This window comes from Hyaena hyaena, unplaced genomic scaffold (genome assembly GCF_003009895.1).
Source record: "Hyaena hyaena isolate Hyena2069 unplaced genomic scaffold, ASM300989v1 scaffold_1546, whole genome shotgun sequence".
In the NCBI taxonomy this organism is placed as follows: domain Eukaryota; kingdom Metazoa; phylum Chordata; class Mammalia; order Carnivora; family Hyaenidae; genus Hyaena; species Hyaena hyaena.
The window spans coordinates 255,506-268,040 of record NW_024082153.1 but is presented as its reverse complement, the minus strand read 5'-3'; the positions used below and the strand labels follow the sequence as shown (position 1 = coordinate 268,040).

Below are 12,535 nucleotides of genomic sequence, written 5' to 3'. Positions count from 1 at the left end.
AGGAATACAGCCCTACTCTGTGGCTTCCCCTTTTCAGAGAGACAGAGAGACAGAGAGACAGAGTGTGTGTGTGTGTGTGTGTGTGTGTGTGTGTGTGTTTACCCCTGGTTGACAAATATCAATTCAGGTGCCAAAGCCCAGATTTGAGTCAACTGTTCAGAGGCATGCTCAGAAATACCAGATTCCCAGAACTTGATGACCTTGGAATCCAGGGAAGGATTCAACCCACTGGTTGATCAATTGGACATTAATTCACAGAAAACAAAATACAAGAAGAAAAGAAAAGGGGAAAGCAATAAAAGAAGGAGAGGAAATGAGATAGAAAGAAGAAAGGAGAGAAGGAGAAAAGAATATGATGTCAAAACATATACCCAAATCAAGGGAAAAGCTATAGACCTGAAGAAAATTTAATTTAAAAATTCTGGAATAAAACACAGGAGGAAATAATTTCACCTTAGGTTAGGAACATTTCTCTTAAATATTGCACAAAAAGCACAAACACATAAGTAAAAATTAATAAGCTGTGCTTAAAAGTGTAATTTGTTTTTAAAAAGACACTATAACATAATATTTTAATAAAAATATATATTATCTAATATATGTTTATAAAATTATGAAGAGTCTAGCTACAAACTAGAAAAGAAATATTGGCAAAGTGCATATCTGTTTAAAGACTTGTATCCAGAATATATAAGAATTTCTTTGGGGTGGCTCAGTTGGTTAAGTGGCTAACTTCGGCTCATGATCTTGCAGTTTGTGAGTTCAAGCTCTGCATCAGGCTCTTTACTGACAGCTCAGAGCCTGGAGCTTGTTTCCAATTCTGTGTCTCCTTCACTCTCTGCACCTCCCCTGCTCACACTCTGTCTCTTTGTCTCTCAAATCTCTCAAAAATAAATAAACGTTAAAAAATTAAGAAAAAGATTAAAAAAGAATTTCTTATAACTCAATAACAATAAAACAAGCAACCAAATAACAGAATAAGCAAAAGATTTTCACAGATATTTCACCAAATGAAAAATAAGGTAGAAATATGACCATGAAAATGTTCAAAATGATTAGTCATTAAGGAAACTTAAAATCAAAATGAGAAACTCATTCATAACTATTAAAATAGCTAAAACTGTAAAAAAGAAAAGAAAAAGAAAATAGAAAGAACATGTCAGGTGCTGGAGAGTATTTAAAGCAACACAAAGTCTCAGACGTTGTTGGTGGCAATAAAAAGCAACACAATAATTTTGTTAAAGTTTGTCAGTCTTCTGAACAGCTTACACTTACTATAGATGCTATCAATTTTATTATTTACTCAGGATAAAAATATAGGTCTACAGGAAAAGGAGCTTTATATCTAATTGTCCTAATTGGAAACAGACTCAATGGCCCTCAACTGATAGTGCATGCATAGAAGGGACTAGGTTAATGATATAAAGGGGTAAATGGATAAAAGTAACAACATTGTTGAATCTCAAAAGTTACAATGAAGGATAGAAGCCATACTTAAAAGGCTACATGATATGGTTGTTTGCAAAGAGGCAAAGAGAGACCTAAGAAAGAGGCAGACAACTCGATTGGTGGCAGGTTTAATAAGCAAGGCAAGATGTTTGCCGCACCTGCTCACCAGAATCTTTAAAGTTTATATAGAGACGTTACCTGGATTTAGTCATGTTTTCAGTCCAGAATTATCTCAACAGCACCTTACTTTCTCAAGGCTACATCTGTGACATGGCTGCTAACATTGGAATAATGGCAGACATTTATTTCAAGGATGAGAGGAGTAAGGAGCCTCTGATTGCCTAGGTTCAGGTCACAACTTAACTGAAGGTCACATCAGCTCAATGACCTACTCCAGCATGATTCTATTTAGATCACATCTGGCAGAGGGCAAAAGCATGACATAAATCACATCAATAGTTTCTTGTTGGTTGTCAGAGGCTGGGGAAGGGGATGGAATTGTCTATGAAGGGAAATAATGGAATTTATTAGGTTGGCAGCAATAATCTGTCTTGATTGTGCTGCTGGTTGCAAGACTTTCTTTGTCAAAACTCATGAAACTGTGTACCTAAACATGCTGATAATTTACTGTAGGAAAACTTCATTACAGTAAGTCTGACTTTGAAAAGCTGACAGCTTCCAAGAACCCTTCGGTGGCTCAGCCAGTTAAGTGTCCAACTTCACCACAGGTCACAATTTCATGGTTTGTGGGTTCGAGCCACTCTTTCTCTCTCTCAAATAAATAAATAGATAGATAGATAAATATATATGTATATATATATTTGTATACAAATATATATGTATATATATAGAGAGAGTATATATATATATATGTACATATATGTATATATATATATAGAGAGAGAGAAAATATTTAAAAAAATTAAGAGGCTTCTGGTTCATTGTTTTACTATTTTTAATCATGTTTTAAATAGAATTTTTTTAAATTTATTGTTCTCTCTGTTTGTTCTTCAGTCAATCTCAAAATCTTTAGTTGTAATCTCTTGTTCGATAAATTTAATATTGTTTTTTTTTTTTATCTTTAAGTTTGGTTGAGTACTGATCTCTTCTTTATTCATAACATTCTCTCTTTCCCTTGATCCGTGTTAACCCACATACATTTTAAATAAATATTATGGGGTCACTGGGATGGCTCAGTTGGCTAAGCATCTGACTTTGGCTCAGGTCATGATCTCACAGTTCATGGGTTCAAGCCCAATATCAGGCTTTCTGCTGTCAGCACAGAGCCTGCTTCATATCCTCTGTTTCCTTCTCTCTCTTCCCCTCCTCTGTTCTCTCTCTCTCAATAATAAATAAACATTAGATAAATAAATAATTAATTAAATTAATATTATATACTTGTTAGAGATCAATTAGGATGTGGTTTTTTAATGGCATAAGGCTGATATCTTTACAAGTCATGTATTCAAGCAATATATTGTATGATGTTAGAGACCTTTTTTAAAAAGCACTCTCCTTGCTCTGATGTTTGGAAGACTGCATTTACAGGAAGATACATGCAACATATGTGTGCAACATATATATGTGTATATATGTACATATATGTATATATATATATATTTATAATGTTCTAAGTGAAAAAGGGACAAGTTAAGAAAGTAGGGTAACTGCGTATTCTTTCTGTTGAAAATTGTGATCAAGTTGATCCTCCCACTTTCTAACAGTTTGTCCACTGAAAAATCATTTAAAAGCTTGAAACTTCAGCAGCAAAATGTGTAAAATAATAATGTGAACCTCAAAGACTGGTGTGGAGGATGACTTGGGAATCTAAGTGGACAAATGTAATATATTATAAGTTCTCTATGCAAATAAACTCTGTGTATATGGGTGTCCAGTGGATTTGTCATCTTGTTTTATTTATATTTAGACCTGGAAAACCTGTTTTTTTCAACCCTTCTAGAATCAGAATCACAGACAACAATTGCAGAAAATCAACAAAATTCTAAAATCATAAAAAGGAAGTTTTCTCATTTATTGTCTTATTTGCTCAGGGTATAGTATTTCTTTAAACAATGTGCAGTGGATTTAGTTTCTCATTATCACGAAATTCACTCAAGACAAGAGTTGGGTTGAAGGATAAAATTTGTCCAAAGGGAAAAAGTGTGTACATGCACATGTGCACACACACACAAAATACACATGTACACACAAAGAGAAAAGAAAAGAATAATAATTATCTCAATTAGTAAAAAGGGAAAGGAAGAATAATAAATTGGTAGTGGACCATGTACCCATTTGGAATGAGCTACCAATACATAGAGAGAGGAAACATAAATGCTCAAATAAAATTAAAATTAATTTTTTTGCCAAACGGCAATTTTGCAATTTAGTTAAATTCCAATGTAGTCACCATACAGTGTAAAATATAGTGATTCATCAGTTATTTTGGCAAGACTTTAAAGTAACATAGAGATGAATAGGTACTTAGTGATGAAGGGCCCCACATCATGTTTGATTCCATATGTCTGCATGTGATCATACTGCGTTTTCCTTTGAGATCGGAGTTTCTGCCTTTAGAGAATTGACTAGCAATTAAAACTCATAATCTGGTTCCAATGTTTACCCAATTCTCTTTATGAAAAACAATATAAAAGCATGGAAACGAGTATCTTAAGAAGGTGTTTTAAATTTTAATAAATAAATAATTAATTCAAATTTGGATTGCATTGTATTTTAAAAATAAAATTTTTCTACTTTCGAGTTTTAACCTTCAACTGAGAACTCCTGATGAAAAAAAAATACTACACTACACAGGTAAGACATGAGGAAGGAATTTATCAGGATTTGGCACTATTATACACTGAGATGGGCAAATATCATGTCTGCTACTTTAGGACGCTGAGAGTGTACTTCATAACAAGAACAATTGTCTGATTTCACTCTTATGTTTCCTTTTAATTTTTTTAAATGTTTATTATTTTGAGAGAGAGAGAAAGAGCAGGGGAGCAGCAGAGAGAGCTGAAGACACAGAATCCGAAGCAGTCTCCAGGTTCTGAGCTGTCAGCACAGCCCTACGCAGAGCTCGAACCCACAAATCATGAAATAATGACCTAAGCAGAAGTCCGACGCTTAACCAACTGAGCCACTGAGATGCCCCTTGATTCACTTTAAAACACTACAAAATCCTTCATAAAATTTTATGAGAGGTGACAACATATTGGTGGTTTGAAATGGTCACTTTATTTGCTCCTTGAGGTAGACATGAATGATTTCTGGGCGTGAATGCATGAATTTTGATATTGAGGAATACTCAGAGTGCTCCTGAGTGGAAAAAAAAATACATTGGAATTAAATTCACAAAAATGTTCATAAAATTAGAAAGTTTTCAACAAGGATATATTTAGCAGTTGAATTTGGATATTAGCTGGAATGAAAGAATAGACCAACACAGACTACTTTTGCAGAAACTGAATGGGAGTATGTGGTCCTGAACTACTGAGTTCATAGAGACAATTGCTCATAGAGCTTATCTATCTGTCCCCCAATTTTCCACTTCCAGGATCACTCTATTTACTGTGTTGTACTTATCCTAGGTTGTTTTTTCCTTTCTAATGCATGAATAATCTCATTAGCACAGCTATTTCCTACGAATTTAAGTTAGGAAAATATTGACCCCTAATGAAAGCTTAAGCAAACTGTATATGTAACACATGAGCAAAAAAAACAATACTTCATTTACTGAGTTCATCCTGTTGGGATTAGCAGACACCATGGAGCTACAGGCCATTCTCTTCTTGCTTTTCTTTGTGATTTACACACTGACAGTTTTGGGGAATGTTGGGATGATCCTCTTAATCAGCATTGATCCCCGACTTCACACGCCCATGTATTTCTTCCTGGCTAACCTGTCCTTTGTGGATGTTTGTTGTTCCTCCACCATCACCCCAAAGATGCTGGTAGACTTATTGTCAGAGAAGAAAACCATCTCCTTTGCTGGCTGCTTCCTGCAGTTGTACTTCTTTATCGCCTTGGCCACGACCGAATGCATCCTCTTTGGCTTAATGGCCTATGACCGTTATGTGGCCATATGCAACCCCCTCCTTTATTCCTTGGTCATGTCCAGGACAGTGTGCCTCAAAATGGCAGCAGGGGCTTTTACAGCAGGATTCTTGAACTCCGTGCTTAACACGAGTTATGTAGGCAGCCTGCCATTCTGCAGTTCCAATGTCATTCATCACTTCTTCTGTGACAGCCCTCCACTTTTCAGGCTCTCATGCTCTGACACACACCTTAATGAGAGTATCATTTCCACGTTTGCTGGTGTAAATACAGTCGGGTCTCTGCTGATCATCCTTACCTCCTACTCGTACATTCTCTTCTGTATCTTCCATATGCATTCAGAGGAAGGGAGGCGCAAAGCAGTCTCCACATGTGCCTCTCACCTGACAGCTATAACTCTGTTCTACGCCACCGGCATCTATACCTACCTGAGACCTAGTTCCAGCTACTCTCTGGGTCAGGACAAAGTGGCTTCTGTGTTCTACACTGTAGTGATCCCCATGTTGAATCCTGTGATCTACAGCCTCAGGAATGAGGAAGTAAAGAAGGCTTTATGGAATGTAACCACCAGGATAAAGATCTCTCCATTTCTATGGCTGTTTGGTTGAGTTTCTGAACACAGTATTTAATTGAATTTTACAGGCTGTTTCAGGCCTACAGCTTTTCTGTAGAATATTTATGGAGTAATGAGTCTACAGTATTCAGATGTATGTAACCAATGAGGCACAAGTGAAATTACCAAACTTATATAAGGCCATAGAACCTACATGGAACTATTTTACTCTTATCTTCTTTTCACTCAAAAATTTCCAAATCTTCTCTCTCATTTTCCCTCCTTGCCTGACACATAAACTGAAGAATACATACACACATTCAGTTGCTATATAGTTTAATCAGGGGATAGTTGCAAAAGGGACAGATCAATGTTCAATGTATAAATCTGAAATATATTTTTTACGATAAGCTCATGAATTTCAGCTCAAAGATGTGTCTATCATTTACCAATAGAATTAATTTAATTTGCATTATATCTTACATGAAAGCATTATTAATATGGAGGTAAACAGGGAATTGGCAACTTAGAAACTGATGGGTGCCAAGGCTTACATGGTAGACGGCCACATGGATAACCTTCAGACAGAGATAAGCCGTGGCCTTTACCCTTTCCACTAAAGTTGTACATGTTAGAAGTAGGGACGTAGACATAACATACATTGTGTCCCATCACAAACAGGTCACCCTGCTTGTATTCCAATGTGTCCTATGATCCGTGTAAGTGACCTTGCCCAGACAGGTGTACGTGGAGTCATCAGAGTTGTCTATGCACCTGTACACCGAACTCTCCATCTCCAGGTCTGCTGTGGTTTCCTGGCCCTGGGTGCCCTGCAGACAATGCCCAAGTTGTCCTCAGAGATAATTTGCTTGTTGACTGAGTGGCTCACTCTCATTTTTCTCACCAGCTGGCTGCTCATTAACTGGATTTTTTCTTTCCTCTGTCCCGATATTTAGTAGATCCATAGGTCAGACTGAGATGTTTCACAAGTAAATACTAACATTATATTCCTTTTGCAATATGCTTCAGTTTCCTCTGAAACTTAGAAACAATAGGAGATAAAATCCAGTATTTCTGAGATTTGGGTTGTAGACGTATCCTATTTGAGGCTATATGCTCTATTGTCTAATTCACCTCTCCTGCATTTCCTGCGTCTCCTCCACAGAGTCTACAAGTACTTCCAGCACTGGGAGCTATGATCACTTAGTTATCCTGCCTGCTTTTTAATTCATGGAATATCTTTTCTAATGTAAATTTTGATTATTTCTTTAATCCAAGTTACTTGTAAAACTATTCTTTTTGCTTATTGTTTAATCATTCATGTGAAAAAGTGTTTCAAATATTGCATATTTTATTGAACTCAAAATAAATTTGAACTGTAAAAGCATTGAGTCTTCTCATTATTATATTTTGATTTATCATTCCCTCTTTTCTTAGATCCTTGACAATATTTACTAAACCCTTCCCATGAAGGTCTTACTCTTTTTCCTCTTTGCTATGCACTTTTCATTGTTTCAACTTGCTAATCCCCTCAGTTTTTGTTTCAGTTGAACGATTAATTCAAATTTATTTCTCCAAATATAAAGTTGTTATTCAATACATTTGACATATTCAATGGTTTTTGAGGAATTTATATACTAATATTAATGAATGATGTTTGAGTGGTATGTTTTGGGGGCATCGTTTTGGTCAATATTTTCTTCTGTTTATAGGTGAAGCCAAATAGAGGCTACCTTACAAAACCTGTGAGCATCACAGTGCTGAAAAAATAAGCAAACAAGTTGGAAGGATAGAAACATCAGTATTTAAGAATCACATACATCAAACTAACATATCACAAAAAAAAAAGGGCTGATGTTATTAATAGATGGAGTCCTGCATAAGGCAGAAAAGGTGTGTATACACAGTTTGATTTCAACATACAAAAATAATTTTGATTTGGTTTTTAATGTAAACTAACATGCACAACCTAATTTTGAATGTTATATTAAAAATGAGAAGGGGTGCCTGGGCGGCTTAGTCAGTTGAGTGTCCAGCTTTGGTTCAGGTCATCATCTCATGCTTCGTGAGTCTGAGCCCTGTGTTGGGCTCACTGCTGTCAGCGCAGAGCCTGCTTAGGGTCCTTTGTCCTCCTCCTCTCTCTGCCCTTCTCCCTTTTGCACTCTCTCTCTTTTAAAACTAAATAAAAAACATTAAAAATTAAAAAATAAAAATGAGAAGTGCACAGTGGTACAAAATACATATTTACTAGAATAAACACATGTATATACACAAAAACACACATGCACACATGTATGTATGTATATATGTAATGTATATGTATGTGTATACATATATATATGTGTGTGTATATATATATATATATATATATATTTGTGATCTTCTACATAACTAGCAGAAAATGAGGTGGGATAGGAAAGGTGGGTAGCCGGATATTATTTCCTTCTGATGACGATTGTTCTCAAGTTGATTCTCTCATTTCTAACAGTGTGTCTATTAAAAAGTTACTTATTAGCCTGAAATTTCAGCTGCAAAATGTGTAAAATAATAACCAGAATGTCAAAGCCTAGCATGGAGGATTAGTGGAGATACTACATTGAAAGTGTAGTATGTTATGAGTTCTGTATGCAGATAGGCTCTCCCTGCATATGGACACCCAATGTGGTTTGCTTCAGCTTGTTTTCCTTATATGTATTTATTTATTATTTATATTTTTAATATCTGAGTCCTAGACAATAATTGCAAAAACCATTACAATTCTGATATCATAAAAAATAGCTTAATTTTCTTATCCATTGTATCATTTCCCCAGGGTTTAGTTCTCGTTTAAACATTTTGCAGTGGTTAGTTAGTTTTTCCTTCTCATTAATTTTGCACAAGACAGAATTGAATGGAAGGTTACACTTGCCTAGACAAAGGAGGGGAGTGCACACACACATACACAAACACATGCAAACATGACACAAAACACAATTTCACACAATAGGGGAAAGAAAGAATAACGATTGGCTCGATTATTGAAATGGTAAGGGAAAATGAACAATTTAGTAGTGAATTATGTACCCATTTGGAATAGGCTAAAAATATAAGGAAGAGGCAATGCAAATAGCCAATTAAAAATGTATGATTGTTATTATTATTACTTCTTTACTTTGGCAAAGACTTTTTTAAAGCCTCTGGAGATCAACAAGTGTTCCTGGATGTAAACCCCATACATTGTTCAATTCCCTTTATCGGCAAGTGATCATATTGAGTGTTCTTTTGAGACTGCACTGCCTCCCTCTGGAGGATTGGCTCACAATTAACCTATAATCTAGCTCCCATGGTTACCCGCTCCTCCTTAGGAACACAAAATAAAAGTGTGGCAATATGTATTTACTCAGAAGGCATCTCAATTTTTACAAATGGGTAAATTGAATTAGTACTGCGTTTTATGTCATTTTCAAATGAAAAATGTTTCCTTTTTCTGCAAGCTCCATTTGATCTGAAATCCCCTAATAAAACAGAAACAATGAGACCAGACAGGTAAGAAGCTCGGAAGCAAGCGATCAGAACTTCATGCTGTCACTCACTGGTGTGGACAGGTGACAGATCTGCTGCTACAGGACTCTAATTCGACAGTGTACTTTCTAATGAGAACAATATCGTGTTTCACTTTTAAAACACTACAAGATCATTTCTAAGGATATGATAGTCTCTAAAAATAGATTAGTAAAAATGGTAATGATTGTTGCTGCTTGAGTTACAGAAGACTGATTTCTGGGGAGGAAATCATGACTGGGAGTGGAAAAAACAATCTTTTTTGTTTATTTATTTATTTTTGAGAGAGAGAAGAAGAGTAAGGGTGGGGTAGAGAGAGGGAGAGAGAGAATCCCAAGCAAACTCTATACTGTCAACAAAGAGCCCAATGCAAGGCTCAAATTCAAAAACCAGAAATAATGACCTGAACTGAAAACAAGAGTTGTAAAGTTAATTGACGATCTACCAGGCTCCACAGAATGGTCTTGAGAAATTCAGAGTGGTTTTCAGGAAAAATGAATAGGTTAGACTTACATACCTGTTCAGAGAATAAGAGAGATGTCAGCAGAAACACTCATCCTTTGAATTTGGACACAGACTGTAAAGAGACACTAGTACATCATATATTGCTTTTGCGTAAACTGAGTGGAATGTATATGATCTTACACCAGTGAGTTGAAAGGCTCACAATGCAAATTCAGTACAGAAAATTATTGATTAAGTTCAAAGGCCTCTCTATTTGTCCCTCCATTTCCTCTTGCTAGATCACTCTATTTACTGTGTTGTACTATCATAGGTTGATTGTTCTTCCCTTTTGCGAAAATCCTCATTCAGGTTTCTATTTCTCATAAACTTAGGAGAAGACAATATTGACCCCTAAAGCAAGTTTAAGCAAACTGTATTTGCACACATGAGCAACAAAAACGATACTTCGCTGACTGAGTTCATCCTGTTGGGATTAGCAGACACCATGGAGCTACAGGCCATTCTCTTCTTGCTTTTCTTTGTGATTTACACACTGACAGTTTTGGGGAATGTTGGGATGATCCTCTTAATCAGCATTGATCCCCGACTTCACACGCCCATGTATTTCTTCCTGGCTAACCTGTCCTTTGTGGATGTTTGTTATTCCTCCACCATCACCCCAAAGATGCTGGTAGACTTATTGTCAGAGAAGAAAACCATCTCCTTTGCTGGCTGCTTCCTGCAGTTGTACTTCTTTATCGCCTTGGCCACGACCGAATGCATCCTCTTTGGCTTAATGGCCTATGACCGTTATGTGGCCATATGCAACCCCCTCCTTTACTCCTTGGTCATGTCCAGGACAGTGTGCCTCAAAATGGCAGCAGGGGCTTTTACAGCAGGATTCTTGAACTCCGTGCTTAACACGAGTTATGTAGGCAGCCTGCCATTCTGCAGTTCCAATGTCATTCATCACTTCTTCTGTGACAGCCCTCCACTTTTCAGGCTCTCATGCTCTGACACACACCTTAATGAGAGTATCATTTCCACGTTTGCTGGTGTGAATATGGTCGGGTCTCTGCTGATCATCCTCACCTCCTACTCGTACATTCTCTTCTGTATCTTCCATATGCATTCAGGGGAGGGGAGGCGCAAAGCAGTCTCCACGTGTGCCTCTCACCTGACAGCTATGACTCTGTTCTACACCACTGCCATCTATACCTACCTGAGACCTAGTTCCAGCTACTCTCTGGGTCAGGACAAAGTGGCTTCCATGTTCTACACAGTAGCGATCCCCATGTTGAATCCTGTGATCTACAGCCTCAGGAATGAGGAAGTAAAGAAGGCTTTATGGAATGTAACCACCAGGACAAAGATTCCTCCATTTATGTCAATGTTTGGTTGATTTCCCTCAACAAAATTGAGTATTTACTTGATTTTCAGAGGCTGTTTTAAGCCTAAAGCTTTTCTTTAGAATATGTTTTGAGAAATTAGAGTCTACAATATTCAAATATATGTAACCATTGAGGCTTAATGTAAATAACCAAACTTACATAAGGACATAGAACTTTCCTGTAATTATTTTATATTTAACTTTCTTTCACTTTAAATATTTCCAGCCCTTTTCTCCGTTTCTCTCTCCCCTTTTGACACAACAAAATAACACATACACACATTCAGCTGCTAAGTATTTTAATCTGTGCATAGTTGCAAGGGAGGAGATCAATGTTCAATACTTTAATCTGATGTATTTCTTTTACAATAAGCTCATGGATTTCAGCTCTAATACTTGTCTATCACCTGCCCATAAAATTAATGTAATGGATATTTGAAGCTAATCATTATTATTATGAAGGAAAACAGAGAATTGGCTAATTATAAACAATGGTGCCAAGGCTTGCATGGGAGATGACCACATTGATAACCTTCAGAAAGACATTAGCCATGGACTTTATCCTTGCCACTAAAGTTGTACATGACTAAAGTAGAGATGTCCATGCTAACTGGGACATAGACATAACATGCATTATGTCCTGTCACAAACAGGTCATCTTGCTTGCATTCCAATGTTTCCTATGACCCACATAAGTGGCCTTGTCCAGACAGGTGTATGTGGAGTCATTGTTACTGTCTATGCACCTGTGCATTGAACTCTCCAGGTCTGCAGTAGTTTCCTGGCCCTGGGTGCCCTGCAGACAATCACCAGGTTGTTCTCAGAGATAATTTGCTTGTTGACTGAGTGGCTCGCTCACATTTTTCTGTACCAACTGGCTCCTCGTTGACTGGATTCTTTCTTTTCTCAGTCCTGGGTGTTTAGTAGATCTAGAAATTAGACTGCGATGTTTCACAAGTAAATGCTAATAGTATATTCCTTTCATTAAATGCTTTAATTTATATTAGAACTTAGAAATCAAAACAGTGGGAGAGAAAATCCAGGTATTCCGAGATTTGGTGTTTATCCCATCATATATGCATGTGAGGCCATGTGCTCTG

The 12,535-nt window shown here is 36.7% G+C and overlaps 1 protein-coding gene and 1 pseudogene across 1 annotated transcript; both read left to right on the top strand.

Annotated features, from left to right (window-relative positions):
* Nucleotides 1-5,159: 5,159 nt before the first annotated feature.
* LOC120225825 (olfactory receptor 5F1-like) lies at nt 5,160-6,116 on the top strand. The gene has a single exon (XM_039224008.1). It carries the CDS (start codon nt 5,160-5,162, stop codon nt 6,114-6,116), a length of 957 nt encoding a protein of 318 aa, XP_039079939.1.
* Nucleotides 6,117-10,490: 4,374 nt separating this feature from the next.
* Nucleotides 10,491-11,331, top strand: LOC120225812 (annotated as a pseudogene).
* Nucleotides 11,332-12,535: the final 1,204 nt, after the last annotated feature.

What these genes read in the sequence shown, in the direction of transcription:
- LOC120225825 (XM_039224008.1), top strand. Translation starts at nt 5,160, where the DNA reads ATGAGCAAAAAAAACAATACTTCATTTACTGAGTTCATCCTGTTGGGA.